The sequence below is a fragment of the Cryphonectria parasitica genome (genome assembly GCF_011745365.1).
Source record: "Cryphonectria parasitica EP155 unplaced genomic scaffold M406scaffold_7, whole genome shotgun sequence".
Classification (NCBI taxonomy): Eukaryota; Fungi; Ascomycota; class Sordariomycetes; order Diaporthales; family Cryphonectriaceae; genus Cryphonectria; species Cryphonectria parasitica.
The window spans coordinates 1,289,551-1,317,510 of NW_024468915.1; the positions used below are offsets into that span (position 1 = coordinate 1,289,551).

The window sequence follows — 27,960 nt, forward strand, 5'->3', positions numbered from 1 at the left end:
AAGCCCAAAGCAAAATTTCCACACGCAAAATTCCACGTCTCCATCACCTTACTATTTCGCCCAACACAACAACAAGACGCCAACCTTCCATGGCCGTCTCTCCCTTCCACAACGCCTCTGCCGGATAAAACCTAGAAGAATCACCAATGTGCTGCACGTTGGTCTTTTCTTCTCCCATGTCCAGCTGGTCGCCATGGATATGGACTCACTCCAGCTGATTCAGAAGTTGGTTGAGTCCTTCAATGCTGTAGCCAGCGAACTTCAGACCCTGACCGACCGGAAGACCATTTTGGAGCACAAGCTGCGTTACGCCCACGAGCAGGTATGTCTTTTACAGATATGTTTTCATTTATCTATTTCTTTGCTGGTCCTCTACTTTATGATGAACAACCTTTAGCTCTAGATCTGCATTGAACTGTCTTTTGGCAGTTCGTGGAGACAACCTCTTACCACTTGTCTGACTTGTTTTTTTTTATTAATTTAAAAAAAAAAACCCCCCTGTCTTGGCTCTGCTCACCTGCAGCATCCATTCTCACCTGACCCTGACCCATCTGCATCTCTTTAAAAACATCCCTGCCGTTTACTGACCAACCTCATCCCTCTTTCCAGTATCAGGCCTTGGCCGACAAATACGCTCCCTGTGCTCCCGACGTTGCAGAGACCATCGCGAAGCTGCAAATCCCACCCACTCCAACATCCGCCAGTTTCGTCCCCCTCCCCAGCCGTCTCGGGTCCGACAGCTCACAGGCCCAGCTCGCTCTTTTCATCCGCGAGGGCAAGAAGGTCGCCAGCCAGCTGCAGGTCCTGACCGACGCGGGCAAGGCTGCCACGTCCACCCGCGGTGGTGGCATCTCGACCAGGATGACCTCAGAGCTGTCGACTGTCCTGGAGAAGGACTTTACCGTGGAGGGCAAGAAGGGGCACCTGCAGTGTCCCTTCTCCACCGCCGTCAAGCAAGAAGCCATCGACGGGGATGGAGACGGGATCGGAGATGTCACCCCACACCCGGCTGGTGATCCGATATGCGCCGCCATGGTTGACGGCCCGCCTGATCCCACAACAAACAACAGCGCAGCGGCCAAGTGTCCCATCAGATACATGGACAAGCACTCACCCGAGGAGATTGCCCGCTATGTCGAGACACACAAGCACGAACTGCCCAGGAGCCATGAGGTCTGTCTGCGGAGAAATCAGAGGACTGAGGACCAGATCAGAAAACTCGACGCCAAGTATGGCAACATCGTGTCCATGATCGAGGACCTCTCCCACCTGCATGCCCCCATGCTGCCCGAGCCCGACCATACGAAGGCAGAAGGCGATCAAACCTCGGACCGTCGTGTCAGCGACTGGGCGCAGAACGTGAGGGCAAGTGTGACGGAGCTGACAAATGGTGGCATAACCGAGGCCGATACCTCTGTAGAAGATGAGCAGGACCTCGACCGCACTGGGCACTTCGACCGCCCGCTCAAGGAAGTCCGAGTCGGTGAAAGCCCAAGTAGACCATGGGGTATCTCCGTCCCCATTCCGCCACCGGATGATCAGGTGGAACGGGCCACCTCCCCACCCGCACCCGTCCGCATGCCCTCACCAGCGCCTGCCGAGACATCCAAGGCGCCGACGGCGCGACCTTCCAAGTGTCCCTTTGACCATACCAAGATGCGGCTGGATGGTCCGGGTCTATCCGAGTTCCCCAAGATGGATGAACACCACAACCCGCCGCCGCCGCCGCCGCCGCCATCACGGCCTGCCCAAGATGATAGAGACGCAGCAGGCCAGCACTTCCCTACACCTCTCAAGTTCCCTGCGCCTCGGGAACATCCGCAGCCTGCACCTCCCGACAGCCCCCCTCCCTCTCATCAGCCGACCTTTATCAACATGACCGGCACCACCGGCACAAAGACTGCTGCGCCCTCTACAGGCGTCGCAGTGCCCCAGATGGTCTTTAACGGACCTGTGTTTATCGGATACAACATGGACCAGGCGATTCAGTTCATGCAGCATTTTCAAGGTGGACAACAACAGCAACAACAACAACAACAACAACAACAACGATAATGATCTTGTTTTTTTCTTTCTTCTTCTTCTTCCTCTCTTCTCTTTTTTGTTTTGCATGATCTATGTTGTATTATGAGCGAGCGAGGGCGTTGTTTGTGCACCTTTTTTGAGGGCTTGGATTGCCTTGATTGATTTGGCGTTGGAGGAGGGTGATGTTGATAGTATTACTGGGTCACACGCACATCGCGTCCGTGATAAAGAATGACAGACAGCACGGAAATGATACCTTTACAAATGTTCATACATTGACTTGACCTGTCTATGGTCACTGACTTCTGCCAAAATTCTGTTTATGTATAATAATAAAACAAAGACTCTCCGTCGTAAAGAGAGCTCTCTCTGTCTCTGTCTCTTTTCTGTTCGTCCCTTTCAGTCATTCTATATATCTTGTGAACATCATCATCTTTGGCCCCCGTTCTTCCCACCCACAGCCTCTTCCTCGTCCCTATACCCCCCTTCCTCCTCGTTCCCCCACCCATCATCCCCCGCCGTGTCCCACAGCGAGATATCATCATCATCCACCATCAGCGCAGCCGCGTCATCCGGATTCATCAGCCTGGCATCCTCGGCTCCAGCCAGAGCAGCCGCCAGCGCCGCCGCCGCCGCCGCCTCCTCGTCCTCGTCCAGATACGCCCCGCCACTGCCGCCCCTCGCCCTTCCGTCGAGCGGCCTTCCCGTCTCGGCCTCCTCCCGGGCCAGCTGCTCGGCGCGGGCCATGGTGCGGCGGTAGATGACGTAGCCGACGCCGATGCCGACGCCGGCGCCGATGAGCATGGAGAGGTAGTTGACGAGCCTGTCGCCAAAGCCCATCTCGTCGCCGCGCTCGGCGAGCAGGGCGAGGCGGGAGCCGATGAAGACGTGGACGAGCAGCTTCGGGGAGGCGAGGGCGGTGGCGAGGGCGAAGCCGGTGGTGCGGATGGAGGGCACGGTGGCGAGGAAGCCGTTGGACAGGCTGTAGGGCAGGGGGCAGAAGCGGACGAGGGCGAGGACGCCCAGGCCGTCGTGGCGGAGGACCTGGCCCAGGGCGACGAAGCGGTGGTCGGTGCCGACGAGGCGGTCGACGTAGGCGGAGAGCACGGTGCGGCTGGCGACGAACGCGGCGGAGGAGCCGGCGACGGTGGCGGAGGCGACGATGGGCCAGCCGAGGGGGAAGCCATAGACGAAGCCGGCGACGGTGCAGGCGGTGCTATAGCCGACCAGAGGGGGGAAGGCGACGAGGAAGGTGAGGACCCAGATGATGAGCCAGCCGCCGGGGAGGGCGCGCCACGAGACGGCGATGGGCGCCAGGAGGGTGAAGAGGCGGTGCGAGAAGATGAGGAGGGTGATGGACAGGGCGAGGATGAGCACGCCGGCGGCGAGAGCGAGGAACTGCTGGGTCGGGGAGAGCCCTGCGTAGACGGCGGCCGAGTGGTCGTAGAGATTGCGCGCGGCCGTTACGGAGGTGGAAACGAGGGCGCCGAGCTGGGAGCGGAGGTCGGTGGGTGTGGTGGCGCTGCCCGAGTGGCGCCGCCCGTGTAGACTATAAGGCGTCGAGAGGCGCCGTGCAGAAGAGGCGGACGGGGTGGTGGAGGGGCGGACCCAAGGCGCTGCTGCGGGTGTTGGGGGCGCATCGTGCTCGTCGTTCAAGTCGTCGCGGAACGGGGTGTGGGAGCCTCTCGAGGGAGGAGGCGGAGAGGAAGACAAGGAGGATAAGGAGGACGAAGACGGTGTCTTGTTTTGTGGTGATGAGGAAGCGGACAGGCCGGCTGCCGCGGGTTGATGGTGGTCGGCTGGCATGGTGTTGACGGTTGAAGAGAGAGAGAGAGAGAGAGAGAGAGAGAGAGAGAGAGAGAGAGATCTTTCTGCTGTCAAGTTAAGGTTAGCTTTCTGCTCTTCACTCATGGGATTCGCTAGATTGATGGATGGATAATACCTCAAGTCCTTCCTATCGTAATAGCACAGCTTGGGAAGCAGTAGAGAGAGTTGTATAACAGTAGTAGTACAAGAAAACGGAAGCTACCTCTGTGCAGCCATCAGGACCAGCAGGAAAAGAACAAGAAAAGAAGAAGTTGATGATTGTAGAAGAGAAATCGTGTTGTTGGGCAGAGCCCAATTGGCAGTAGTATTTCTTGTTGCTTTCTTATTTTCCTTGCTTGTCTCTTCTTTTCTCCTTCTTCTTTTCTTTGGTAGCTTGTCGAGCTGAAATGGTTGAGGAAGAGAAAGAGAGGTGACGTGTGAAACTGTTTGAATACTAATACGGCAGCAGTAGTGCTCACACCAAGGCTAGTGGTGGTGGAGGCGCAGCAGGCCCGCCGTACAGTACGTAAGTACTTGATATGCACTAAGCATAAGCATCCGCCTCCAAACAAAAAGCTGGATCCCTGCTTCTCTTCCTCTCTTTCTTCCCTCTCTTGATCTAATTCGCTCTTCTCCTTTTCTCTTATACTCTCTCTAGTAATCAAAAACGGAACAAGTTTTCAAATCGTGTTAGAAGGTGATCATTGTGAAAGAGAGGTCAAGTATAATAGAGAGTGGAAGAAAGATATACACGCAGAAAGTGACATGCTCTGTAGAAATGGCGACCCAGTTCCCTTTTGGTGATGTTACTGTTTCACGGGGTCCGTTTTGGATTGTCGCAAACCCATTCATTCCCCGAGGCCAGGCCATCTTCCGTAACCCGAAGAACAGAGAGAGACTCACTTGCCTACTATGGTACTATAGTAATATTATTGGAACGACAACCGTGCATATTGTCCCATACTGATCGATTGATCTGCCCTGGTAGATGCAGATACATCATGTATGCAGGTGTGCCTTGCATCTTTATAGTCGTATTTTATGTACATGGTAGCTTTGAATTAAGTACTCCGGGAGCCTCCAGAGCTGCGGCAATTGAGATCCGATCTGGGGTCTGCTATCAATTATCAGCGGGTAGATCTCCTGGATCTGATCGACAAGGTCTCGACCCCAGATGGAGGGGGTTTAGCCATGGTCTGCTGCATTATTCGACGCCGCCAAGACGACCACCGTCTTCTCTTCTCTTCTTTTTTTTTATAAGTATTCGGCCCTTGTTTCGTCATCATCATCATCATCATCATCATCATCATCATCATCATCATCATCGTTGTCATTAACCTCAAGTCAAGGCCCACCGCAACAGAAAGACGGCTTTAATGTGACTTTAACTTTATTCTTAGTTGACTTAATCTTCTGTTCTTGTCTTGTCTTGGTCTTCTCTTCTTCCTCTTCTTCTCATGTAGGTCACCGACTCCCTCTAGGCCCCTTAGGAGGCTCTTTACCGATTGTAGTATCACGCACCAGAAGCTTCACCTTGCCCTCTCCTATCTCCACTCCCTGCGACAAGATATCGACCGCCTCCTTGGGCTCATCCCTCCGCGTCTTCAGCAGGCTCCTGTCGTAGCTCCGCGCGTCGATCCCTAGGATCCCGCCCATGCTGTTGCGGTCTCCCGGCACCGAGAACTCCCGGAAAGCATACCGCCACTCGCTCAGGAAGCTGCGCACAGCCTTGCCCACCTTGTCCTTACCGTTCTTGCTGTGGTGGCCTGTTCCCGTGATGGCGTACACCGGCCTGTTATCGTGCTCGTTCTCCAGCAGCACTCGCTCCAGGTACTCCACCGCCTCCTCCGTATGAAGCCCGTGCAGGTCTACGTAGATCTCGTTGCTCGACGAGCTGCTCTTATTGCGCTCCTCGTATAGCTTGTCTGCCGCCTCGCGGTGGTATCTCCGCATCAGGTCGTTCTCGCTCTGCCCTCGGAGGCTGAACACCTTGGCCTGCCGTGCATCTTGACGGTTCCACGCCTGCGCAGCACTGTAATTATTTTGATTCTTTCTTTTAGTTCCACGGTCTCTCGTATTTAGGGATCCTCGATCGAAAGGAGGAAGAAGGAAGAAGAAGAAGGAGAAGAAGAAAAAAAAGAAAAAAAGAGCACCACTTACTTTTGCAGGAACTTGTTCCTAAGTGCGCCGTGCCTGTGCGCTTCGCCGCGAGCCTTCATGTACGCCTTGTTCGTGCCCTCGCCCGTCTCTAGCCATGGGATGTGCTTCGGGCTGGGGATGGCCTGCGCTGCCGCGCTGTTCTCTCCGTTCCGCCCGCCCTGCGAGCTCCCGTTGCGGCTCATTTTCTTAGATGAGTCAGGCCGCGAGGCTGGACCGGGCGATGGAGCCATCTTGACGATGTCGGCGAGGGAGCTCGGAGTGTACGTTTCCTTGGTCCCGTGTCCATGACCACCCCGCTTACCGTGGTGCTTCTTGCCCTGCTTGGCCGAGGCAGAACCAAGACTTGGGAAGGCTTCATTGTCATCGAGCAAGAGGGCTGCCTGGGCGGCCGCGGCCTCCTTGTTCTGTTGATGTCGGCTACCCGGGCGAGACCGCGAACGCGGCTCCCCTGGGATGTTCTTGAAGCCTGGCGGCGGTGCGATACCAACAGAAGGAGTAAAACTAGGGACCGCGTCCAGATTCAAGGATCCGAGCGATGGGAAGCTAGAGTAGTCCTGAACCTGGATGTTGGCAGGCGACTTTTGCGTCGGAGGGGTGCTCGTGCCCTCGACGTTCAGCTTGTTCATGAGATGAGCCGGATCGTGCGAGAAGATGCACGTCTCTCCGGCCAGGCAGTTTCCAGCGAGCCAATATCTGTACAGAGCGGAGATGGTCAGCACGTCAGCCAGAACTCACAGCCAAGGGAAAATGGATTTGGGTGCATGTGTATGTAGATAACTCGCCTGCAAATATGACCGCTCAGGTCGTGGCTGAAGCGGCAGTCCGCGCGCATACAGCTACCAGACGACAGGAAGAACTTGCAGATCACCCCTGACTTCTGGTCTGCCGGGGTCGTCGGGCGGGCGTCTGGGGTCATAGACTTGCCGACTAGGTAGCCATTGGTGTCTGCCGAAGAAGCCGGGGGCGTGTCCTGCGAGTCCATCATGGACATGAGCACTGCGCCAAGGTCGTAGCCGTTCTCAACAAGCGCCTGGCTGATCTCCTCATCCGTCCGCGACTCGCCGAGGATCGACCGCAGAACATCATGCGGCCTCATCGGAGCCTGCTGGGAGGAGAACTCGGGCGCGGCGGCGTTGAGACCGCTGGCTGTGCCGAAAGAAGAGGCTACACTAATGGCGTCGTCGGCCACGAGCCAGTCCACATTATCAGAGGTATAGTCCTCGAACGTCTCATGCGAGGGCTCAGTGTCGTTCGCAAACTCGTAGGCATTCAGGTTCGGGCTGTGCGGTATCGCTGGCGTCGAGAAGGCAAGTCGTGGCGAGGGGCGAGGTGAAGAGAAGGGGGAGGCGGCAGACGAGAGGGTACGGCTGAAAGGAGGAGCGAAGCCTGGCGGTGCGAGAGGGCTCACACCGAGACGCGGTGAGCCGGAGAGGGGCGTTGCTGTGCTCCTGAACGAGGCTGGCGACGGCCGCCTCAGGATGGTCTGCCGGATCACGGGAGGAGAGGCGCTATTACCACCTCCCTCCTTGAAGCGCCAGAGCACGTCCAATACCGCATTGTCCAGTGACTGACCGGTCAGCGTCGTCTCCTTCCTCAGCAGCTCCTCCAGCTTGTCCGCCTTGTCCTCATCTTCTATGGCCGAGTCCTGCAGGACTGGCAGGCAGATCTCATACGTCTCGTCGGAAACCATCAGGGCCCTTTTCTCGTTGGTTTCGGTCTGGAGGGAGGGGAGTTCTTGGGTTTCGATGCGCGCAGGTGTGGAGTGTGAACGAGTGTCTGTGTCTGCCTGCGCGTGTGTGTATATGCGGTGTGCGTGTGTGAACACAAGGGGAGAAGATGATATTCGGGATTACGGCTATGGAGCTGTTATAACGATTCGGCTGCGACCTCGGGGAGGACCTGGAGGGGCATAAGGTGACAGGGCTGAGTTGTGTGTCAGCCCCCGGAGAGAGATAGAGAGACAGAGTGACAGGATCAAAGTGGGCGGGCGTGCTGGCTGGGGTGACGGATCGCACCAACTCGAAAAGGGCAGGGCGTGGGAATAGAACCCTCGTTCGGTTCGCAAGAGGATCGGAGGGTCCGTAGCAGAGATGATGTCGATGTGGTTTTTATTCGGTCGGGGGCGGAGGTCGATCTATGGGATGGGGGCTCGGGCCGTAGGTCGATGGTGAAGCCTAGGGGCATCGTGCTGCTTCACAGGGTCTCGAGGGGCATTACGTAGTCGTGGTCGGGCATACGGCACGCCAGGTGTGACAGAGGATGCTACTGCGCCTGCTGCTGAGTAGAGGTTTCCCCTAGAAGAGAGCAAGGCTTTAGAGAAAGATAGAGATAGAAAGTGAGAGGGCGCGAGAGAGAGAGACAAAAGACAGCCTACCCTGTACAGGTGGTGACACGGCAGGGGCGCCTCTTTGCTGCTGACAGGACCAGGAAAGAGCTGCAGGGGAACCAGGCAGAGACAACAAGCTCTCCTGAGTCAGCCAAGATAAGTCAGGTAAGTCGATGTTCGCTGTGCAGGGCACAGGAATAGTATCAAGGGTAAGGTCAATCAATGATCAGGGCTGCTCAGTCAGGCTGGGTGCCACTCTAGTATGTATGGGTGTGGGTGGGTGGGGGTCTGTGAATGTATTGGATGTGTGGTATGTGTAAAGTACAGTGGTTTGTTGATGATGGTTTCGCCTTTCCAGGTGTGTTCAGCTCTTGAGGTGATGAACAACTGTTGGGTTAGTCAAGGCGCAGTAGGTAGTAGTCACAGATGCAGTGATTCACCCTTGGCCCTTGGGGTTGTCATGGGGCCAGGGGGGGCGGGCTATCGGGGTACCATAGTACTGTGGAACATTATCTGGTACCATAATAGTACAGTAGTAGCATACAATGCCAATGTACTATGTACAGTAGTGCCCATGTATCTAAAGGGGCTAACAGGGGTAATCGTTGTATGACATATCCCTCTACCTTCTTAAGCAGCCACTCCGGTGCATTGCCACGAATTAGCCGCCCAGGTCAGTTCACTACCCAGACAGAGAATTGTTTGACACTGGGCATGTCAAAAAAGAGTGAGACATCGATGCAGGCTGTAAAATAGACAATTCATATCTCCGTAGTGTACATGTAGCCTTACACAGGATAGCTGCTTTGCGTGCTCGGGTGCTCGGGTGCAAGATGCTGCCTGACTTGCAGCGTCCATCCACATTTGGATGCATTGCACAGAGCATCTATGAACTGTATCAAGCAGTAGTTGCACAAGTAGTGCTTTATAGTATCTCAAGGCACCTCATCCTCATCCTCATCAAGACCAAACCCGAAACTAAACCCCCCTCCAGACCCCGCTTCCTGCTCTGCATCACCAGCGATGGCATCATCCCACTTGCGCTTCCTCCTGCTCTGCCTCTTCTCGAGACCCAACAGAGCCTCATGGAGCAATTCTGGGAACTCGATTTTGAGGCGCTCGACAAAGAGACCGTATGGGTCCAAGACGTCACGCTTGAAACCTGTCACCTGGTCCGGCTTGTCCTTGAGGAACTCCAGGGCATCGACAAGGTGTGACTTGGGCACAAAATTCTGTGTCAGCGCGATACCACTCTCCAGGTTGACAACAAGATGCCACCATCCGCTTGGCACGTGGAGGATCTCTCCGGCCCTGCAGATCCCTTCGACGCACTCCGGCAGCTGCCGTGCCTCCTCGTGAAACTCGAGCAGCCATTCGGCGATGCTCAGGGGGCTCGTCACTTCGCTCTGGTCCCTAGAGACATATACTCCGGGAACATCAACATTCGGCGGGAACATGATCCAGTACTTGGCACCTTGGATCACCGCATTCCAGGCCGATGTAGCGTTAGGATCCTTGTGAAAGGTAGATCCGCTCTTCGCCGGGCCGATGATCAGCCACCGGTGGGCAGGTCTCTCTGAGCCCAGCAGCTCGAAGAGGTCTGGTCCGAAACAGTCAGGCTTCCAATACGCAGCACCCTCGTGCTTACCGACTGTAATCTTCATCTTCTCCGCAAACGCCTTGTCGAACAGATACAGAGGGCTCTCGTCTTGACTATTGGTCATGTAGTCATAATATGTCGAGAAAGGCCAGTCGACCGCCTCGGCGCGGAACTTGACGTCTGCACATGTCCTAAGGAGACACTGCATATTCCACTGTTGGCAGACCGGCCAGGACCGAACGCAGTCGGTGAGTATGAAGGGTGTGTCGCTCCATTTCTCCGCGAATTCATCATATGTCAGGTCCTTAAAACGCTTCATCTCGTTGGACCTCGGGATCTTAGAGTAGAATCTGTTGAGGGAAATTTGACTGCAGACAAATGGCCGGTGGAGGACATCAGAAAAGACAGTGCTGCAATCAACTTTCGCTTGCTTGTCTGAGGGGAGTCCCAGTAATGTCGATCGCCACGTTCCCTTCCACTCGAAAGGGCGCTGATTATGCTCATGGGACCTGAGAAAACCGTCAGAAGTGTAGTCTGTGGAAAAAGTTGTCGGAACCATAAAGGCACAATTCTTATTGTGAACGACTTGGTAGGGCTCAGTGACATGAGCTGAGCTGATCTTGAACCTCGGGCAGATCCCTATGGCTGTGCCCAAAAGACTTGTGAAACAGAGTTCTTGTGGGCGGAGGTAGGAATACGCAAGGTGAGTCAAGAGAAGGAATACGAGGGGCGGATGTTACATGACACATCCAGAGCACGTCTGACAACAAGCCAAACTTGGCCTTGTTAGACATCTGTACTTACGCTAAGAAAAGGGTTTTCCATAACTCCTCAGAAATAGAGAAGGCATACAGAAACTTGCTGCAACAGCCCAGTTGTCTGAGAGATTTTTTATCAAGATATTCCAGGAACTGGGCCAAAACCTCTACATGGAGCTGTCAGTTAGGAGAACATGCAGAATTGTGTCAAGAACAACAGTGGCAGAACCATACCATCTGGTAATGCCTGAAATGTTCCAATAGCCTCACGAGCATCGGTAGTCCCGGGTGCAAGCAGCTTGTTTCCCGAGGGTTTAATTCCCAAGGGGTGAATCGGTGACTCAAGGCCAACTTGCTCATCCGTAAGCCCTGCCCTTAGTCTATATCTGACGCTGCTGTGGCCTTGAACGGATCCTCCGCTATTGTTGTCACCAAGGACAATCCGAGCATCCTGGTCCTTTTGGAGAAGCATTTCTTTGTTGGCGGAGAAAGGGAGGGTGTTTCTTGGCTGGTGATGGGACAAGTCTCTATCCGGGGACAGCTGATCTTTTGGGAAAGAAGAAGAAGAAAAAAAAGCACTTCTGGCTGCTGTAATCAGTGTTCTCAGGAAGTGGATGCGGCTGTCAGGTCCAAAAGGATTGGTGGCGCGATGCTGCGACGCTCAGGGATGCAATTATGACAGTAAGACCAGTACCAGGTGATCTTAGGTTAGGGAGATTTCAAAAAAGAAATTAAAATAATTCTGCACAATCCATAATGTGACTCCTGGTATGACTGATATATCTCTTCTTTTGGCAAGAGGGGGTTTGTAGCAGCTGGTTGGTCTACAATAGGGAAGAGTCAGGTGAAAAGTGACCCTTAGCGAGGCATTGGGAGGCGAAGGAAGGAGAGAAAGAAAAAGAAAAAAAGTTTGCCCCACTATGGGGGATAGGCGATAGAGGGGAGGCAAGTGAGTTGGCAATCGATATCCAGGTTCTTAGCGCTGCAGCTTAGGTGCGACGCACAGGCCAAGTCCTGAGGCGGCACCCCAAACAAAAAGTCAAGCGGCCTGTCCCTCAGAAAAATCTTCCTCTACCACCTCCAAACCTCCATCAAACAAACACCAACAGACCATTCCACATATACCTCGACACTCGCTCTCTACCTTTCGGAGAGCATCAGGTCTAGTGTTTTTTCTTCTTCACAACTTTTCACGAGACGCGACTTCTCAGGGCTCCCTCTGCGAGACCACTGAAGTTCATTTCTGACAAACGCAACCCCACCTTCAATTCTCACAACAATTTCTAGGTCTCAAGCAGCGCTTGTGATCTAGATTTGCCATCAGCGACTACCGCAATCATGGCTACCGACAAGGGCCTCGAGGATGTTCCCGAGGGTAAGTTACACCTCTTGCCTCTCTCTTCTATCCCTATCAACATCACACCCATCACCTGAGCCTGTCTCAAGACCCCGCCCCTTGCTGCCAGACTGCCCCTCTGCCCACAAACTTTCTGGCGCGCCAAGGGTTGGCGCCCAACACCACCTCTCCGCCTGCACAGGCAGCGATGCGATAACCAGATGGCTAACCTGCAACAACAATACAGGTCAGATTGAGTCTAACTACGATGAGACTGTCGATTCTTTCGACGAGATGAACCTCAAGTCCGAGCTGCTTCGAGGTAAGGAGATCGATCTGCCCCCGCCGACCGCCATAACATGGATATACATGGCTAATTTGGGAGCAAAGGCATCTACGCCTACGGTTTCGAGCGCCCCTCTGCTATCCAGCAGCGCGCCATCATGCCTGTCATCAAGGGTAAGACACCAGATTGAATTCCAAACACTCGCATCCACATTTGCTTATCTTTGCACCACACAGGCCACGATGTCATTGCCCAGGCCCAGTCTGGTACCGGCAAGACCGCCACCTTCTCCATCTCGGTCCTGCAGAAGATCGACCCCAACCTGAAGCAGTGCCAGGCCCTGATCCTCGCCCCTACCCGTGAGCTGGCCCAGCAGATCCAGAAGGTCGTTGTCGCCATCGGCGACTTCATGAACGTCGAGTGCCACGCCTGTATTGGTGGTACCAGCGTCCGTGATGACATGAAGGCCCTCCAGGATGGTCCTCAGGTCGTCGTCGGTACCCCTGGCCGTGTCCAGGACATGATCCAGCGTCGCTTCCTCAAGACCGACGGCATGAAGATGTTCGTTCTCGATGAGGCCGACGAGATGCTTTCTGTGAGTTGCCCAGCCTTCACACCTTGGCGCACATGGGTGTTCTAACAGCCCTCTGCAGCGCGGTTTCACCGAGCAAATCTACGATATCTTCCAGCTCCTTCCCCAGTCCACCCAGGTCGTCCTGCTGTCTGCCACCATGCCCCAGGACGTTCTCGAGGTCACCACCAAGTTCATGCGCGACCCCGTCCGCATTCTGGTCAAGAAGGACGAGCTTACCCTCGAGGGTATCAAGCAGTTCTACATTGCCGTCGAGAAGGAGGAGTGGAAGCTCGACACCCTCTCCGACCTGTACGAGACCGTCACCATCACCCAGGCTGTCATCTTCTGCAACACCCGCAGAAAGGTCGACTGGCTGACCGACAAGCTCACTGCCCGCGACTTCACCGTCTCTGCCATGCACGGTGACATGGACCAGGGCCAGCGTGACCTTATCATGAAGGAGTTCCGCTCCGGCTCCTCTCGTGTCCTGATCGCCACTGACCTGCTGGCCCGTGGTATCGATGTCCAGCAGGTCTCCCTGGTCATCAACTACGATCTCCCCGCTAACCGGGAGAACTACATCCACCGTATCGGTCGTGGTGGTCGTTTCGGCCGAAAGGGTGTTGCCATCAACTTCGTCACCGCCGACGACGTTCGCATGATGCGTGAGATCGAGCAGTTCTACAGCACTCAAATCGAGGAGATGCCCATGAACGTTGCCGACCTCATCTAAACACCATCACTGGAAGTCGAGTCTTTCCCCCACATCCACTCGACGATTCAACTACACCTTCCGCGCATACCGGGGTTCCTTCAGGGCATAAGTGGTTAGTTGGCAAATAGAGGGAGAGGGGGCTGCGCTGCCAGACAGAGCTGGCATCCGCGCAGCTTGAGCGGAGAGGGTACGGAAACAAAAGTAGCTTGAGATTTTCTTTTTTCCAAAGAGGGATCGCGAATTCATTAATGCCTTTCAATTTTTGCGCGGGGACACGTGCTTGGCTGTCCACCGAGATATCTGGACTGATCTGCATTGGTGATTTTGTTTGCTTTGCCTTTGTAAAGTTCATTGCAAGTGAAATCAACCGTAAAAAACATGGCCTGACCACAAGGGAAAGCATTTTCTCTGATACCACCTGCATCTCCAGACTATGAAAATAAACTAGACACAACCTTGCATTATCACAGAGCCCATCAACATGCGAGACTTGGCTGGTCTTTAATTGATGCGCCCAGTGCAGCCGGCGCATATCAGGGTTGCTGTGTCAAATTCATCGAGAAGGTAAGTACACTCCTCCAGTACTGCAGTTGAGTATGTCTGGTGTACTCCGTTCAAATAGCACGGTATGGTATGCCCTTTTCTAAAGCCAGTTATAGTGCACACCCACTACGGAGCAGTACATAAAATCTTGTACCCCCTAGGACCTCACCCCTGCCTCCCGCGCTAGTAGAGCCCCTGTACCTTTCCGCAGCAGTCTCAGCTGCACTAGGTCCAAGCAGATAGCATCCATCATCTTCCCACAGGCGACAACTTGTAACACATCACAACAATATCACCTGCATACCATTTACAGTCCCGCATCTTAGAGTCTCCAAACAAAGACGCAATCGATCAACATCAGCAATCATGGATCGCAGTCTTGATGAGATCCTTGCAGACCGCGGTCAGGTACAGTTAACCCATTTATCCAAAATACCCTGTGTAAAGTCTGCTTATAGCTGCAGCCTTGCTAACCTAGCATCGCAACGCAGAAGGACGGCGGCGGCAGACCTCGCGGCCGAGGAGGCCAGCGCAGACGAGAGCCCAGAAGTGATTTCCCCCGCGATGGAGTCAGAAAGGTATGCAGATTCCTCGTCCAAGCCATCATTCACAGACCAAAGCTGACAAGATGAACCACCGTTACCTTCAGGTGCACTACCTCCTTCCCTTTCACTGAAAAACCGCGCCTGCATACTCTAGCCTCCAACACGTCCTCTTCGGTCCTCAACCACCGTTGTAGCTCTCTCGACACTATAGCGCGATGATTGTGCTTGGATTGGCGGCCGGAGGAGGTATTTCGTTGAGGCAATACCCAAAAGCTAACCTCTCTCGATTCGGCGCAACAGTCCTATCGCGACGAAGGTCCTAGAAACCTAGACTCGTATGACAACCCCATAAGTCCACCCGGTCGTGCTGGCAGCAAAATAGGAGGGACTGACCAATCGGCACAGAGAATGGGTCCACGACAGATTCGAGGATAATGGTATAGTCTGGCCTACCAAGATACTTACAAGGGAGCTTGAGCTGACTCGATGGGGGCAGGTCGCAGACCACGTCAGCAGCGGCGCGGGCGTGATCAAGACTTTGCAGACGATGCTGGGTTCGTGCCACACCTGTCTGATCAACCAGCTTGGCTTGGAAGACGGCATACTGACGGCGAGCACAGTGAAGAGATCGGCACCAAGATCCGCGTTGACAATGTCCACTATGACCTGTCAGAGGAAGACCTCTCTGTACGCATCTTCTTCGACATCAGATTCGGGCACACACTGATTGTCGCAGAGTCTGTTCCATAGGATTGGCCCGGTGCTGAAGCTCGACATCCGGTATGATCGTGCTGGTCGCTCCACGGGCACGGTGTTCGTCACGTACGAAGTCTACGAGGATGCCCGCGAGGCAGTACGCCAATTTGACGGTGCCAACGCCAAAGGTGAGCGAGATAATGAGCCAGATGGCTTCTGTTGCTTAGATACTAATATGTGCAGGACAACCTATCCGCCTGTCGATCCTCCCTCCTCGCAGACGCGACGACTCGAGCGCCATGGCCGGGCGGCCGCTTTCTGAACGCATCACCCTCGGGTCTGGACGCAACCGCTCCCGTTCACCAGTACGGGATATGGAAGATGAAGCCGCACGCAGGAATATTGATCGCTACGTGCCTGGCGGTCGTCGCTCCCGCAGCCCTGTGCGGGGCCGGCGGCGTGGCGAGGGGGGTCGTCGCCCTGGTGCTCGACGTGGCGGTGGCAACCCTCGAGAGGGCACAGAGAGGCAGGGTAGAGATGCACGTCCCAAGAAGACACAGGAGGAGCTCGACGCCGAGATGGAAGATTACTTCACCGCCCAGACAGCCTCTAACGCTGAGGGGCAGACTGCGGCTGCTACAGCGGCCGAGGAAGATATCGACATGATCGAGTAATACACGACTTTCTAGACTGGTTGAGCAAGGAAGTTGATGGAGCGTGGTCTTGTTGACATTGATCTGGGCCTGCTTATTCTTAAAGCTTGAATGCTTTCGTAGCCCGAATCTATTGTTCGACTCCTGGAATTTTTTCTTTGCAACGGTCCTGATGGTGAACTCGCATCAAGTTCCGTGCAATACCTTTTTATTTTATTTTATGGCCAAACAAGCCGATACAAAACTCTTGCGCCCCCCTCCCGTTAAACCCCCATCAGAACGTGCCTCCTGACTCTCCCGCCCAGTGAAGCCCCTCGAATACTCGCACATCAACTTAATTAAACAGCTCTAGCGTAAGATCTCCGTGAATATAAGCCTTCAACTCGATCTCGATCTCCAGGTTCATCTTCAGCTCCACGGCCAGCTTCGCCTTCTTCCCTCCGGCGACAATCTTCTGCTCCTGCGCCGGCAACACCACCTGCGGCAGGCGCCGCCCCATAATCTCATCTACATCCTCCACGTCGTCGTCATCCTCGTCATCATCATATTCATCACTATAATCGTCTGTCCGCGCAGCCGCTACCGTCCTCGGGGTGCGTGGCACGATGGCTTGCACTGGAGCCCCCGCGGGCTCACGCACCGTCTTGTTCCGCTTGGGCGGGATGGGGCGGGTCGGCATCAGCGTTATAGAAGGGCTTCTTGCGGGTGAGGACGAGGAGGGGGACGAGTCGGCGGCGGCTGGGTTCGTGTGTGTGCGGGGCCTGCGCGGGCGGCGGGCCTTGTACTCGGGTTTGGGGAGGGGTGGGCTGAGGGGACTGGTCCACGGCTGAGGGACTGGAGGCGTGGGCAGGTATGAGGATGAGTGGTGACTGTTGTCGCCCTCGGGCCTTGAGGAGGGCGTTCTTGTGGGTTTGAGCTTGGGCGGTGGTTGTATTGGTCTTCTCCGTCTTGATGAGGAGGATGGGTGAGTTTCTTCTGCGGGGTGCGGTGATGACGACGTTGCTCGTCGTGGATTGGGGGCTGTTTCGCTCTCGTCTGAGGCATCATTTTCTTCGTCCTCCTCCTCTGTGCTGGGAATAGTCTCATTCAAAGGATACCTTCTTCTTCTTCTTCTTCTTCTTCTCCTCCTCCTCCCGCCATTGCTGTTCTCTTCATCTGAGATCCGCCGCGGAGACGACGCAGGTGGTGTCAGAGGCATGACGTGCCTTGTGATGAAGACGATGACGACAACGTCGAAAGGGTTAGGGTCGGTGTAAGTGGCCCTTCTTGTTGATGACGATGTAGGGTTTGTTCTTGTTGTTGTTCTCTTTTCACGAAGCGTCTGTCTCGTCGAGTTCGAAGGGGAGGGCCGAGGGAGATCAAATATCACAATGAAGGGAAGTTCTAAAGAAGGAAGAAGATCTCCCATGTCCTGGCCGAGTGAGCCTCCCTCTTTTCTTTTTCCATCCCAGATCGACGAGGGTGGATGGGGCGGGTGGCTTCTTGGACCGTTTAAGGGTCCAGGGTGATCGGCAAAACGTGACCAAAAAACAGGCTTTGAGCATGGCTACCCCAAGCCTGACAGGGATATTTGGGGGTGGGCATCCCATCCAGGAACGATGACATCGGTGGGCTGAGGAGCCAAACTTTTCGCAGAATCAGGCTTTCTATTTTACTTGAACAGCAACAATAATAATCATATACACTCGATAATATGCTCTGTTCAGTCTGCTTGCCCTGATGGTAACAGCCCTTCTCCCTACCATCAAGAAATAAGAAGAAGAAGAAGAATAATAATACTAATAATAATGCACGCAATCGATATTGTTATATCTTTAAATAGTACTAAATCGTTGTTCACCATGCGATTCAGGTTACATGATCGACAAGGTTGCCAGGTACCCAGGGTCCTACCTTTTTTCTCTCATCGTCCCTGAATTGCTTCTAATGCGCCACTGCAGCTGCCAGGGATCAAGCCCATAAGAACACGAACAGATACAAGTTGGGCAAGAAAGAAGACAAGAAAAAGAAGAAGAAAGAAAACATATCGGGACCCTCCTGTGTCACTGTACCGTGGGATCTCTAAACCTTCCAATTTAAAGAGAAAAACTCCCATCGTGGCTCGGAATCTACCCGGCTCTCGATATGTCTCAAGAACCTTGGCCGAAGGAAGAATGTTTGACTCGCGACTGTTTGCTTCGGAGAACCGAACAAGAAAAGAGAGAGAAAAAAAACTCTCGTGTTCGGCGTCAACGACCTTGTTTGGAAAGGAAAAGCAGATATATATCCACACTTGCACCTCCTTTCCAGGACTTTGTCCAAGATCCTCCCCTGTTGTTGTTCGTCTTTTCGGGTGTTCCTTTGGTGGAGTGCACCAAAAAAGGAGTTGGAAGAGCCAAGTATGGCAGGATGCATGGGGACCATGTTCAACGAGACATGTTTGGGATATAGCATGTGGCATTATGCGTGCCAAGTTCACATGCTTGGACTCCTTTTCACGAGCCGATGCATGCCGTTGGAAGCTATCCGAAGTTTCCTGACCAAGAATGGGTTCAAGAAGCCTGGTTGTGTAGATTGCCACAGCGGGTTTTTTCTTCTTTCCCCTCGGGGGGTTAGGGGGGGGGGGGGAGGACTTCCTCGTGAGAGATGATCCTTTGATTCTGAACAAGATTCTGCGTTTCCGAGGTCACATGTAGTGTCCTCTTCATGAGGTCTTCTCTAGAGGAAAGAGGGAGAGAAGGGCCCGCAGTGTACAAAATGGCAGATATACAAGGGCCAAGACTTGCCTGGCTGAAGACATAACTACGACAATACTGCCAGGAAAGGGAAGAGAATTTGGTATAAACAGTTTCAATGTAGCTATGTAAAATCATGGGAAGACAAGATGGAGGTGGAGGACAGCCTTGGGCTTGTAGATTGCGAGCCACGACACGATGCCCCATCCTCGAAACCCTTCTCTGGTCACGCGAACCAGGAAACCATCAACGCACAGTAAGTCGTTCAAACAAGAAATTCTGGCTGATCTTCGGCATATCATCGTGAAGAAAAGAGAAAACAAGGAAGGGAAAAAACCCCTCATCATCAGATACAGGTGGAGAAGTAGTATCGTGTTGCTTGTCCCAGAGAAAAGAGACCCCTACTCCGTCTTCTTCCTCTTCTTCTCCAGCCCCTCGGCCATGGCCACCGCCACATCCTCCACCGTCCTCCCCCTCTTCCTCTGCCCAACCTTCTCCTTCCCTAGCACCGTATCCTCCGAGACAGCCTTGAACACCCCAGCAGCGCCCCGAAAGATGTCCTCCTCAAACCCGCCCTCCTCCGCATGGGTGCGCGCAATCTCCTCCATCTCCCGCACCCACCTGTACGCCTTGGGCGGCATGTTGACCAGCGCCCCCTCGGTCTGCTTGACGCGCTGCGGCACCAGCTCCTGCAGCGCCTCCTGCAGTGCCGGCAGCACGCCCAGGCGCTGCGCCGTGGTGAAGGACTGCACCGCGATGGCGCTGTAGCCCTTGGACAGCGAGGCGAAGCACATCTTGAGCCCCGAGGACGCGCCGATGGCAGGACTGATGTGCCGCATGTTGAGCGCCGTCGACAGCGCGGCGCCGAAACCCGGTATGTCGGCGACCTGCAGCGGTCCGCTCGTCGGCAGCGAGGGCACGTTCCAGTCGCCCACTGCGGTGGTGGCGGCGGAGCCGGAGCTGGAGGCCCCGCTGGTCGGGTGCGGGGGCCCGCCCAGGATGGACCCGTCGATGAGCGTGATGGGCACCTGGGCGGCGTCGATGTTCTGGGCGATCTGCTTGATGGTCGAGGGCGCCACCGCGTTCATGTCGGCAAAGTAGAGTGGCGGGTGGGCCTTGGTGACCAGGGCCATGGCGTCGATGATGCGCTGGGCTGTCGCCTCGGCGTCGCGCGGTGGCACCACGGACAGGATGATGTCGCACGTCTTGACGAGGTCTGTGTCGGTCGAGAGGTCTGTCACCTGGGCGGCCTTGACCCTCTCGATCGTGTCTTTGCTGTGCGGGTTGTTAGCCTTTGCATAACTGTGGATGTTGTGATGGTGGCAATAAAAATTGGAGAGAGAAAAAAGTGAGTGAGGGGTCAACATGAACCCCGGCGTAATCATTTTCTCTCTCTCTCTCTCTCTCTCTCTGTGTGTGTGTGTGTGTGTGTCTCGCACATGATGAATAGATGATGGTGGTAGTCAGTCCTCTCACTTACCTCCGCCCTGTGCAGTTTGTAGCGACCGAGAAGCCCTTTGCGACAAGCAGTTTGGCAAGGCCCATGCCCATGTCGCCTATGGACAGGATACCGACGGTCGCTAGCTTTGCCGAGGCCATCGTGATGATAACGTCGCAGCAGGCAAGAACGTAAGTGAGTGTATATTATGGGCCCTCTCAGAATAATTAGTTATCCAATGAGTGGACGATTTAAGAACACTGAGGAGGAGGTGTCTCTGTTTCTTTTCGGTGCACCGCAGGCAGAACCTCTAAGTCGTGGTGATTGAGATGAGTAATATATCCAACACCATGTATGTAACCATACAAGGAAGTATGTGTGGAGGAAGCCTGTAAGACGCAATCCAGGGTCCTTGTTTTGTAATTGGCCACTTTTGGGCAGGGAGAGAGGTGAGCCGCATATCCGCCGCCTGCATTTATGATACATGACAGAAGTCATCTTCACCAGTCCCTTCTGCTTAACACTGTCTTGACAGTTGGCTGCTAATGGTCATATGGTGGATTAATGGTTTTCTTGATTTTATCAATATGCTGAAATACTTCGTCAATGCCTAAAGTTGAATTTCATGTTCGACCCATGTTTTCAACGACTTGCCCTCCTGCATTACTGGTTACACCTAATACGCCTCCATTTGCAAATATAGTAATACTGAGGAAAGAGATAGGATCCTCGACCCAGAATCTAAGTATTGTCCCATCTCATACTCGACCGACCATCGTCAAACATGGCTTGCAGGACCTTCTTCAGATTCTTTGGGCGGCCAGACACATCCACATCGTCTACACAGCCAAGCAACAACATGATCCTGTTTTTGTAGCAGTTGATTTTGAGAACGTCGACAAGATATTTTGAAAATTCAACCCAATAATCAGAATCAAACAATCGACTTGGCTGGGCAATATAGGTATCAGAAACATCGCCATGTCAACTTCGCAAGAAGAACTGATATAAATATACAACTTCGTCCCCGGTGAAACAAAACATTATCATGCAGCTCATCATCAAGTCCTTATTCGAAAGCCTATTATTGTTCATCGAAAGATGGTGGGAGACAGACCTCTAGCGATTTTCTTTCCTCCATGCTTGACAACAACATGAGATCTCTATCCCTCTACTCTTGTGAACTCTCTCCACAGGCACACTTGGATTGACAAAGCCCTTGCTTTTGTAGGCCTCCATGTCTGTCTTCTTGATCGTGCATGGATTTTTATTGCAACCATGACGAAAGGTCTCGTCTCAAAGGCTGAACCGTTAAGCCGAGTTGAGTCGGGCTGCAGCTCGAGGTTCGCTAACTTGTGGTAGGCTTACGCTCGTCCCGGGAGCATCAAGCTTTGTCTTCATGCTGTTGGTCGGCGAGTCGACGTATAGACCCTCTGCACTGAAGCCTCCGAAATGACCGGGGGCTAGCCAAGCCAGCTGTCTTTCGGCCGGCGCGGAATCCTTGCGCGAGGTTGCGCCCGTTTGACTGAGATCACCAACGCCAAAGATCACTGGGGGGTAAGCGGCCGGTGTCCTCGTATGCCCTTCAGACTCGCCCAGTGTATGGATCGGTCTCATATCACTGCACACAAAGAACTGCACAAAATCCCCAGGCTTCGCTATGGCGTCGCCGCCCTCTTCACTGCCGTAAAACGACCTCTGAAACCTCAACAGCTCGTCCTCCTCAGATTCCTGACCATAGCTCGTCTGCGGGTCCAGTGACAATAGCTTTGCTTTGGCACCCCATGCACCGCCACCGCTCACTGTCCAAGGGGGGGGGGGAAGAAATGGTCAGAACACAGCTTCATCAAGAGTCATTGTCACACTTACGGATTTTGTGAAGACGCGCTCCCTTGAGCAACATTCCACCAAGAACAGTGCGCTTTCCCCAAGCCATTCGCTCCTCTGTGCTTGACAGTTCAAAGGCCAATTTCTGAGCGGCTGATCCGAGACGATGGAGACCTGCGCCTCGGCGAAATCTCCACATAGCAAGTGCCATTGCCTCTCTTGAAGCTTGCAATGCACCCTCTTTTGGCGTGATAAGTCTCCCCGGAATGATCAAGGCCCACACGCCTATGCGTCCCGAGGCATTTACAGCGTCGACAGAGAATCGTCGCGCCTCGATCAAGCGAGGGATGTTAGCCTGTAATTCCTTCGAGGCAGGCGAAGGCTGTCCGTCGATATTCACTTTGGCCAAAATGTTTCCGAGGCCCTGTAAAATCAGTCGGGGATGTGTGATGGGTACGAGGGGTGAACGTATTGAAAATTTGGGAGAATCAACTGATACGGGAAGGTCGATCGTCTGAGAGCGCTTCTCTGCCATCCTCAACAGCTGGACTGAGGCAGCAGAAGACGAGTCTCCCCGGCCTTCAGTCTTCCATTCGGATACCAAAAGAGTAGTCCGTCGCCCGTTGTGAAACAATGTGTTGGCCAATGGGAGTGAGATCGATATCCTGGTGGCGGGGAGCCCTTTGCCCTCAACAGACACAGATAGGTAGGAGGGCTCAGCACTTCCCTGCACATGCTGCGTCGCGTCTGTTGTGTCGTTCCACAGACCAGGCAAGAGGGTGTCTAAGCTACCAAATTGTATCGACAGGCCCTCCTGCATCTCATGGTACAAGGGTGAGGATCTTGGGCAGAGACCGTCCACCACAGCAGCCAGCACGTGGAATCGGCTCATCTCATGGTCCCGGTTCCTATGAGCCAGCAGCGAAGACACCAGGGAGGCCATGAAGTCGGGATCAGTGAGCCATGAAGCATGTCTAGGACTTGCTAATATCACGACAGCATTGTCCTCTCCCAGGTCCTCCGAGATCCTCCCCAGTGGCGAGTTCCTGACAAGATCGAGGACAGAGCTCTGCCAATACCGTCAGTGATACAATCCCTATTCAGGAAGAATCCGTTGGTGTGTTCACCTTTGAGGCAGCCGGCGAAGTGAAAACGGTACGCCTAGGTCCGATCCGGTCGCCGCCGCTTTGGGTCGCATTTCCGTACCTGAAGTTCTTCAGATAATAGCCCGTGAAGCCCTTTTTCTCAGGATCGGGTACGTCGCTACCAAACTTGAAGGTCTTGATGAAATACGTCCGTGGAACAGCATTGGGGGTGGCCTTCGCGGAACTGGAGCTCGAGACGGCCTTGGATGTGCGGCGAAAGAGATTTCCACTTCCTTGGCTCGCCATGTTCCACAGTCTTGACCCAGTTACTGGCTTAATCTTCGTCTTGCTCTGCTTGTTTAGCCTTCAGCTTTCTGCTAGCTGCTAGATTTACGTGCTCTGTCGCCTTTGACAGTGTCGTAACTTAGTACATTCAAGGGGAAATATGGTGGAGAGGCATAGTGGGTGAAATCAAGGGTTCGAAAGGGAAGTAGAAAAAGAAATCCAAGATTATGTGGTCGTGGGATGATTGTTTGATGATGGTCCAAACTTGGGATTCATCAGCCAGAATTGAGAAGATGGCAGATGCTCTGAGATAGCAGGTGCTCTTGAGCCACACGGAAGCTGGAGAATTTCAGTTGGTTTAGTGGGTCGACTTTTACCACGGTACTAAGATTGTATAGTATTCAGTGTTGTAAATAAGTACTTAAGGTATGTACGTACAGTACAGAGTAACTAAAACCCCTGTCGACTACCCCGCGGCTGCAGGTACCTTCCTTCAGGTATCCTTTAACCCCCCACCCCCGGTAGTGACTCAACTTTTGGCGACCAGTCATAGTTTTACTGTAGAAGCTCGAATTTAAGTGCCGCTTCCCAACTGCTCGACAACAAGACCCGGGCCACACTTTTCTCCTCTACAATTTCCGCAACCCAAGTCCATTGATCGCAATCACGCTGTCCCGTCTAGTATTCCGTGCACTCTTGGTGCACTCGTCAGCACTTCGACGATACCAAATTCTGCCCCGTCGTGCGACAATGGCTACCAACTCTGCTCGTGGCAACCCGTGAGTCGTCTCCAACCCCTCCCTTCCAGATTGGTGCCCATGGCCCACACGACTAGATGGGTAGGATCCAGGAGAGAAATCATCACTCGCTGACTTTCCAATTCCTCTAGGATTGCCGCTGCGGACGGCCCACAGGCTGAAGGCCCAACTCCCCCTCCTGCATCAAGCGAGACCAAGGCCGCCATCCAGCAAACCACACCGAGTGGCGCAACAGGAACCCACCAGACCGGTCAGGACGCGGGCGCAGCATCTGCAGCCGGGACTGGCAAGGTCAAATCTGCAAAGGAGCTCGAGAAGGAGCGCAAGAAGGCCGAGAAGCTCGCCAAGTTCCAACAGAAGGCGGCTGCCAAACAGGCGGCCCCTACCAATGCCTCCAGCAAGAAGGCTGAGAAGAAGGCCAAGGCAGAGGAGGAAGCCCTGCCGGCGTTTGTCGAGGACACTCCCGTGGGCGAGAAGAAGCGCCTGAAGCCCCTCGACGACCCTTATTACAAGGCCTACAACCCCGTTGCTGTCGAGAGCGCATGGTACCAGTGGTGGGAGAAGGAGGGCTTTTTCAAGCCCGAATTCACCGAGACCGGCGATGTCAAGCCGGCCGGAGCATTCACTGTCGTCATCCCGCCGCCGAACTGCACCGGCAGCCTGCACATGGGTCACGCGCTCGGCAACAGTCTTGAGGACATCATGACGAGGTGGCAGAGAATGCTGGGAAAGACCACCTTGTTCCTCCCTGGCTGCGACCACGCCGGTATCGCAACCCAGAGTGTTGTCGAGAAGATGCTGTGGAGGAGAGAGCAAAAGACCCGCCATGATCTTGGCCGAGAAAAGTTTCTCGAGCTCGTCTGGGACTGGAAGCAAGAATATCACGACAAGATCAACAACGCCGAGAGGAAGATGGGCATCTCTACGGACTGGTCCAGAGAGGCTTTTACCATGGACAAGAACTTGTCCGCAGCTGTTGCCGAGAACTTTGTGCGTCTGCACGAGGAAGGCATTATTTACAGAGCGAATCGCCTTGTGAACTGGGACTGCACGTTGACGACTGCGCTGTCCAACCTGGAGGTTGACCAGAAGGAACTTACTGGCAGGACTCTGCTTGATGTACCGGGATATGAAAAGAAAGTTGAGTTCGGGTAGGTGATTCGTCCATTTTTTTTCCCTTCCCCTCTCAAGATCGTTGTTGTGTCTTCTCTCAACGACAACTGACGCCCATCTATAAAGTGTTATTGTCCACTTCAAATATCCTATCCAGGGCTCAGACGAGACAATCGAGGTGGCGACGACCCGTATCGAGACCATGCTTGGAGATACAGGTATCGCCGTGAACCCCAAGGACCAGCGATACACCCACCTCGTTGGCAAATTCGCCACGCACCCTTTCATTGAGGGCCGGAAGCTACCTATTATTGCCGATGATTATGTCGATATGGAGTTCGGAACGGGTGCCGTAAAGTTGACGCCCGGTCACGATCCCAATGATTTCAAGCTTGGCAAGGACCATAATCTGGAGTTCATCAACATCTTCACTGATGATGGTCTGCTCAACGAGAATGCCGGATCATATGCTGGACAGAGACGTTTCGACGTGCGGTACACGATCCAAGACGACCTCAAGGCCAAGGGCCTGTATGTCGACAAGAAGGACAACCCCATGAAAGTCCCCCTGTCCGAGCGCTCGAAAGACGTCATTGAGCCTGTCATGAAACCACAGTGGTGGATGGCCATGCGAGATATGGCTGATGAGGCTGTCAAGGTCGTTGACAATGGAGAGATCAAGATTCGGCCAGAGTCTGCGGAAAAGAACTTCCACAGGTGGATGGAGAGCATACAAGATTGGTGCATCTCGAGACAACTCTGGTGGGGCCACCAATGCCCTGTCTGGTTTGCTAAAGTTGAGGGTGAGGAGGAGGATACGTCGAACAACGAGCGATGGTTCAGTGGAAGAACGCCAGAGGAGGCAGAGGCCAAGGCGAAGAAGGCACTTGCTGGAAAGATCTTCACCCTGGAGCGCGACCCAGACGTTCTTGACACATGGTTCAGCAGTGGCCTTTGGCCATTCTCGACGCTAGGTTGGCCAGACACAGAAGCCGAGGACTTCAAGAAGCTATACCCAACTTCTATCCTCGAAACAGGCTGGGATATCCTTTTTGTAAGTACTACACCACACCTGCAACTCGCCTTCATCGGCGTGCCCTCCAGCAATGGACGAATGCTAACGAACTCCTAGTTCTGGGTTGCCCGAATGATCATGCTTGGCAAGAAGTTGACTGGAGATGTCCCGTTCAAGGAGGTTTACTGTCACAGTCTCATCCGTGACAGCGACGGGCGCAAGATGAGTAAGAGTCTGGGCAATGTGATCGATCCTTTGGATGTGATCAAGGGCATCCAGCTCGATGATCTCCACGCCAAGCTCCTCACGGGCAACCTCGCTCCAGGTGAGGTCAAGAAGGCTACGGCCTACCAAAAGCAGGCGTTCCCTCAAGGTATCCCAGAGTGAGTGATCCGGTCCAACCCCTCAGAACCTGAGTTTTGTAACTGACTCACTCCCATAGATGCGGTGCCGACGCACTTCGTTTCTGCTTGGCAGCATACACTACTGGTGGCGGTGACATCAACTTTGACGTCAAAGTCATGCACGCCTACCGGAGATTTGCTAATAAGATCTACCAAGCATCCAAGTATGTCATCGGCAAGATCGAGACTGCCGAAGGCTTTGTACCAGCAAAGACCAGAACACTTCAAGGCAGGGAGTCTCTTTCCGAGCTGTGGATCCTGAGCAAGATGAACACCGCTGCCAAGGAGGCCAATGAAGCTCTCGAGCAGCGCGAGTTCATGCGGGCTGCCAACACCGTATACAATTACATCTACGGCAACTTGTGCGACGTCTATATCGAGAACTCCAAGGCTATCATTCAAGATGGCACCAAGGAAGAAGCCGAATCCGCCCTGCAGACTCTGTACTCTACCCTTGAGGCCGGCCTCCTGCTCATTCATCCCTTCATGCCATTCGTCACAGAAGAGCTTTGGCAGCGCCTCCCACGCCGCCCCGACGACAAGACCCGCTCCGTCATGCTGGCCTCGTATCCGGTGCACCAGCCCGAACTTGACCAGCCCGCAGCGGAGAAGGCCTACGAGCTTGTCCTCGACAGCTCCAGGGGCATCCGGTCCCTCGTGGCAGAGTACCTCCTCAAGGAGGACGCACAGATCTACATCCAAGCATCCGACGATGCCACGTACAAGACCATCGGGGAGCAGGTCAACTCGATCCGCTCTCTCTCGGGCAAGGGCATTGGTGCTATCAACGTCGCCGGGCCGGCAGACGCTCGCCCGGCCGGCTGCGTCGCCTACCCCATCGGCGCGTCGGCGACCGTGTTCCTGCACATCAAGGGCCGCGTGGACCTGGACGCCGAGCTTGACAAGGCGGCCAAGAAGCTGGACAAGACCAAGTCCATGGCTGACAAGCAGCGCAAGCTGGTCATGGGCGCTGACTACGTGGCTAAGGTCGCCGTCGCGACCCAGGAGGCTGACCGCAAGAGGTTGGCCGACTTGGACGGTGAGGCCAAGGGCTTCTCGGCTACGATTGAGGAGCTCAAGCAGCTGAAGCTAGAGTAGATGCTGCTTGGGCATGTTGGAACCTCATACATTGCATAGACTTGATAATGGCAAAAATTCTAGGTGTTTTATGTGTGCAACTGGTCCTGGAAGAACGTAACCAATGATGATGATGTGCTACTTGGCTCTACTTGGCTTGCTGGAGTTTCTCTCAAGTACGAAACGCGTCATCTTCTCACTGCTCATGTTGATGCTTCCCT

At 54.1% G+C, this 27,960-nt stretch overlaps 10 protein-coding genes across 10 annotated transcripts; 4 read left to right on the forward strand and 6 right to left on the reverse strand.

Annotated features, from left to right (window-relative positions):
* The first annotated feature begins 136 nt into the window (after positions 1-136).
* On the forward strand, positions 137-2,308 carry M406DRAFT_347506 (uncharacterized protein). Its single transcript, XM_040922302.1, has 3 exons — positions 137-322; positions 616-1,764; positions 1,825-2,308. The coding sequence occupies exons 1-3, from the start codon at positions 194-196 to the stop codon at positions 2,053-2,055; spliced, it is 1,509 nt and encodes a 502-aa protein (XP_040773406.1). The 5' UTR covers positions 137-193; the 3' UTR covers positions 2,056-2,308.
* A 419-nt stretch (positions 2,309-2,727) lies between these two features.
* M406DRAFT_239911 (uncharacterized protein) lies at positions 2,728-3,615 on the reverse strand (the record flags this gene model as incomplete). The annotated part of the gene is made up of 1 exon (XM_040916105.1): positions 2,728-3,615. A coding segment is annotated over one exon (888 nt), but the record flags the coding sequence as incomplete, so codon positions are not given.
* Positions 3,616-5,295: 1,680 nt separating this feature from the next.
* M406DRAFT_347507 (uncharacterized protein) lies at positions 5,296-7,681 on the reverse strand (the record flags this gene model as incomplete). Its single annotated transcript, XM_040922303.1, has 3 exons — positions 5,296-5,863; positions 5,992-6,684; positions 6,774-7,681. 3 exons carry the CDS (start codon positions 7,679-7,681, stop codon positions 5,296-5,298), a joined length of 2,169 nt encoding a protein of 722 aa, XP_040773408.1.
* A 1,460-nt stretch (positions 7,682-9,141) lies between these two features.
* M406DRAFT_99040 (uncharacterized protein) lies at positions 9,142-11,125 on the reverse strand (the record flags this gene model as incomplete). Its single annotated transcript, XM_040926436.1, has 4 exons — positions 9,142-10,426; positions 10,722-10,842; positions 10,910-11,048; positions 11,084-11,125. 4 exons carry the CDS (start codon positions 11,123-11,125, stop codon positions 9,253-9,255), a joined length of 1,476 nt encoding a protein of 491 aa, XP_040773409.1. The 3' UTR covers positions 9,142-9,252.
* Positions 11,126-13,104: 1,979 nt separating this feature from the next.
* Positions 13,105-14,046, forward strand: M406DRAFT_357450. The gene has a single exon (XM_040923680.1). It carries the CDS (start codon positions 13,287-13,289, stop codon positions 13,602-13,604), a length of 318 nt encoding a protein of 105 aa, XP_040773410.1. The 5' UTR covers positions 13,105-13,286; the 3' UTR covers positions 13,605-14,046.
* Positions 14,047-14,495: 449 nt separating this feature from the next.
* M406DRAFT_341660 (RNA-binding domain-containing protein) lies at positions 14,496-16,044 on the forward strand (the record flags this gene model as incomplete). The annotated part of the gene is made up of 8 exons (XM_040921690.1): positions 14,496-14,537; positions 14,621-14,707; positions 14,975-15,009; positions 15,080-15,116; positions 15,191-15,200; positions 15,258-15,361; positions 15,411-15,558; positions 15,614-16,044. The coding sequence occupies 8 exons, from the start codon at positions 14,496-14,498 to the stop codon at positions 16,042-16,044; spliced, it is 894 nt and encodes a 297-aa protein (XP_040773411.1).
* Positions 16,045-16,095: 51 nt separating this feature from the next.
* Positions 16,096-17,392, reverse strand: M406DRAFT_357451 (uncharacterized protein). Its single transcript, XM_040923681.1, has one exon. The coding sequence runs from the start codon at positions 17,219-17,221 to the stop codon at positions 16,358-16,360; it is 864 nt and encodes a 287-aa protein (XP_040773412.1). The 5' UTR covers positions 17,222-17,392; the 3' UTR covers positions 16,096-16,357.
* Positions 17,393-18,839: 1,447 nt separating this feature from the next.
* M406DRAFT_357452 (6-phosphogluconate dehydrogenase C-terminal domain-like protein) lies at positions 18,840-20,486 on the reverse strand. Its single transcript, XM_040923682.1, has 3 exons — positions 20,218-20,486; positions 19,344-20,012; positions 18,840-19,238 (listed from the first exon to the last, which is right to left on the reverse strand). Exons 1-3 carry the CDS (start codon positions 20,334-20,336, stop codon positions 19,139-19,141), a joined length of 888 nt encoding a protein of 295 aa, XP_040773413.1. The 5' UTR covers positions 20,337-20,486; the 3' UTR covers positions 18,840-19,138.
* A 1,000-nt stretch (positions 20,487-21,486) lies between these two features.
* On the reverse strand, positions 21,487-23,393 carry M406DRAFT_332816 (uncharacterized protein; the record flags this gene model as incomplete). Its single annotated transcript, XM_040920781.1, has 4 exons — positions 21,487-21,977; positions 22,045-22,066; positions 22,502-23,071; positions 23,130-23,393. The coding sequence occupies 4 exons, from the start codon at positions 23,391-23,393 to the stop codon at positions 21,487-21,489; spliced, it is 1,347 nt and encodes a 448-aa protein (XP_040773414.1).
* Positions 23,394-24,122: 729 nt separating this feature from the next.
* Positions 24,123-27,837, forward strand: M406DRAFT_347513 (uncharacterized protein; the record flags this gene model as incomplete). The annotated part of the gene is made up of 6 exons (XM_040922304.1): positions 24,123-24,151; positions 24,208-24,211; positions 24,287-25,281; positions 25,370-26,297; positions 26,376-26,641; positions 26,701-27,837. The coding sequence occupies 6 exons, from the start codon at positions 24,123-24,125 to the stop codon at positions 27,758-27,760; spliced, it is 3,282 nt and encodes a 1,093-aa protein (XP_040773415.1). The 3' UTR covers positions 27,761-27,837.
* Between the last annotated feature and the right edge of the window lie 123 nt (positions 27,838-27,960).

What these genes read in the sequence shown, in the direction of transcription:
- M406DRAFT_357452 (XM_040923682.1), bottom strand. Translation starts at nt 20,336, where the DNA reads ATGGCCTCGGCAAAGCTAGCGACCGTCGGTATCCTGTCCATAGGCGAC. An exon ending in ACAAACTGCACAGGGCGGAG is followed by an intron (nt 20,013 to 20,217) that starts GTAAGTGAGAGG and finishes CAACCCGCACAG; the next exon opens with CAAAGACACGATCGAGAGGG. An exon ending in TACAGGTGGGTGCGGGAGAT is followed by an intron (nt 19,239 to 19,343) that starts GGAGGAGATTGC and finishes TACGGTGCTAGG; the next exon opens with GAAGGAGAAGGTTGGGCAGA.
- M406DRAFT_347506 (XM_040922302.1), top strand. Translation starts at nt 194, where the DNA reads ATGGATATGGACTCACTCCAGCTGATTCAGAAGTTGGTTGAGTCCTTC. An exon ending in TGCGTTACGCCCACGAGCAG is followed by an intron (nt 323 to 615) that starts GTATGTCTTTTA and finishes TTCCAGTATCAG; the next exon opens with GCCTTGGCCGACAAATACGC. An exon ending in CTGCCCAAGATGATAGAGAC is followed by an intron (nt 1,765 to 1,824) that starts GCAGCAGGCCAG and finishes GAACATCCGCAG; the next exon opens with CCTGCACCTCCCGACAGCCC.
- M406DRAFT_357450 (XM_040923680.1), top strand. Translation starts at nt 13,287, where the DNA reads ATGCACGGTGACATGGACCAGGGCCAGCGTGACCTTATCATGAAGGAG.
- M406DRAFT_357451 (XM_040923681.1), bottom strand. Translation starts at nt 17,221, where the DNA reads ATGCCTCTGACACCACCTGCGTCGTCTCCGCGGCGGATCTCAGATGAA.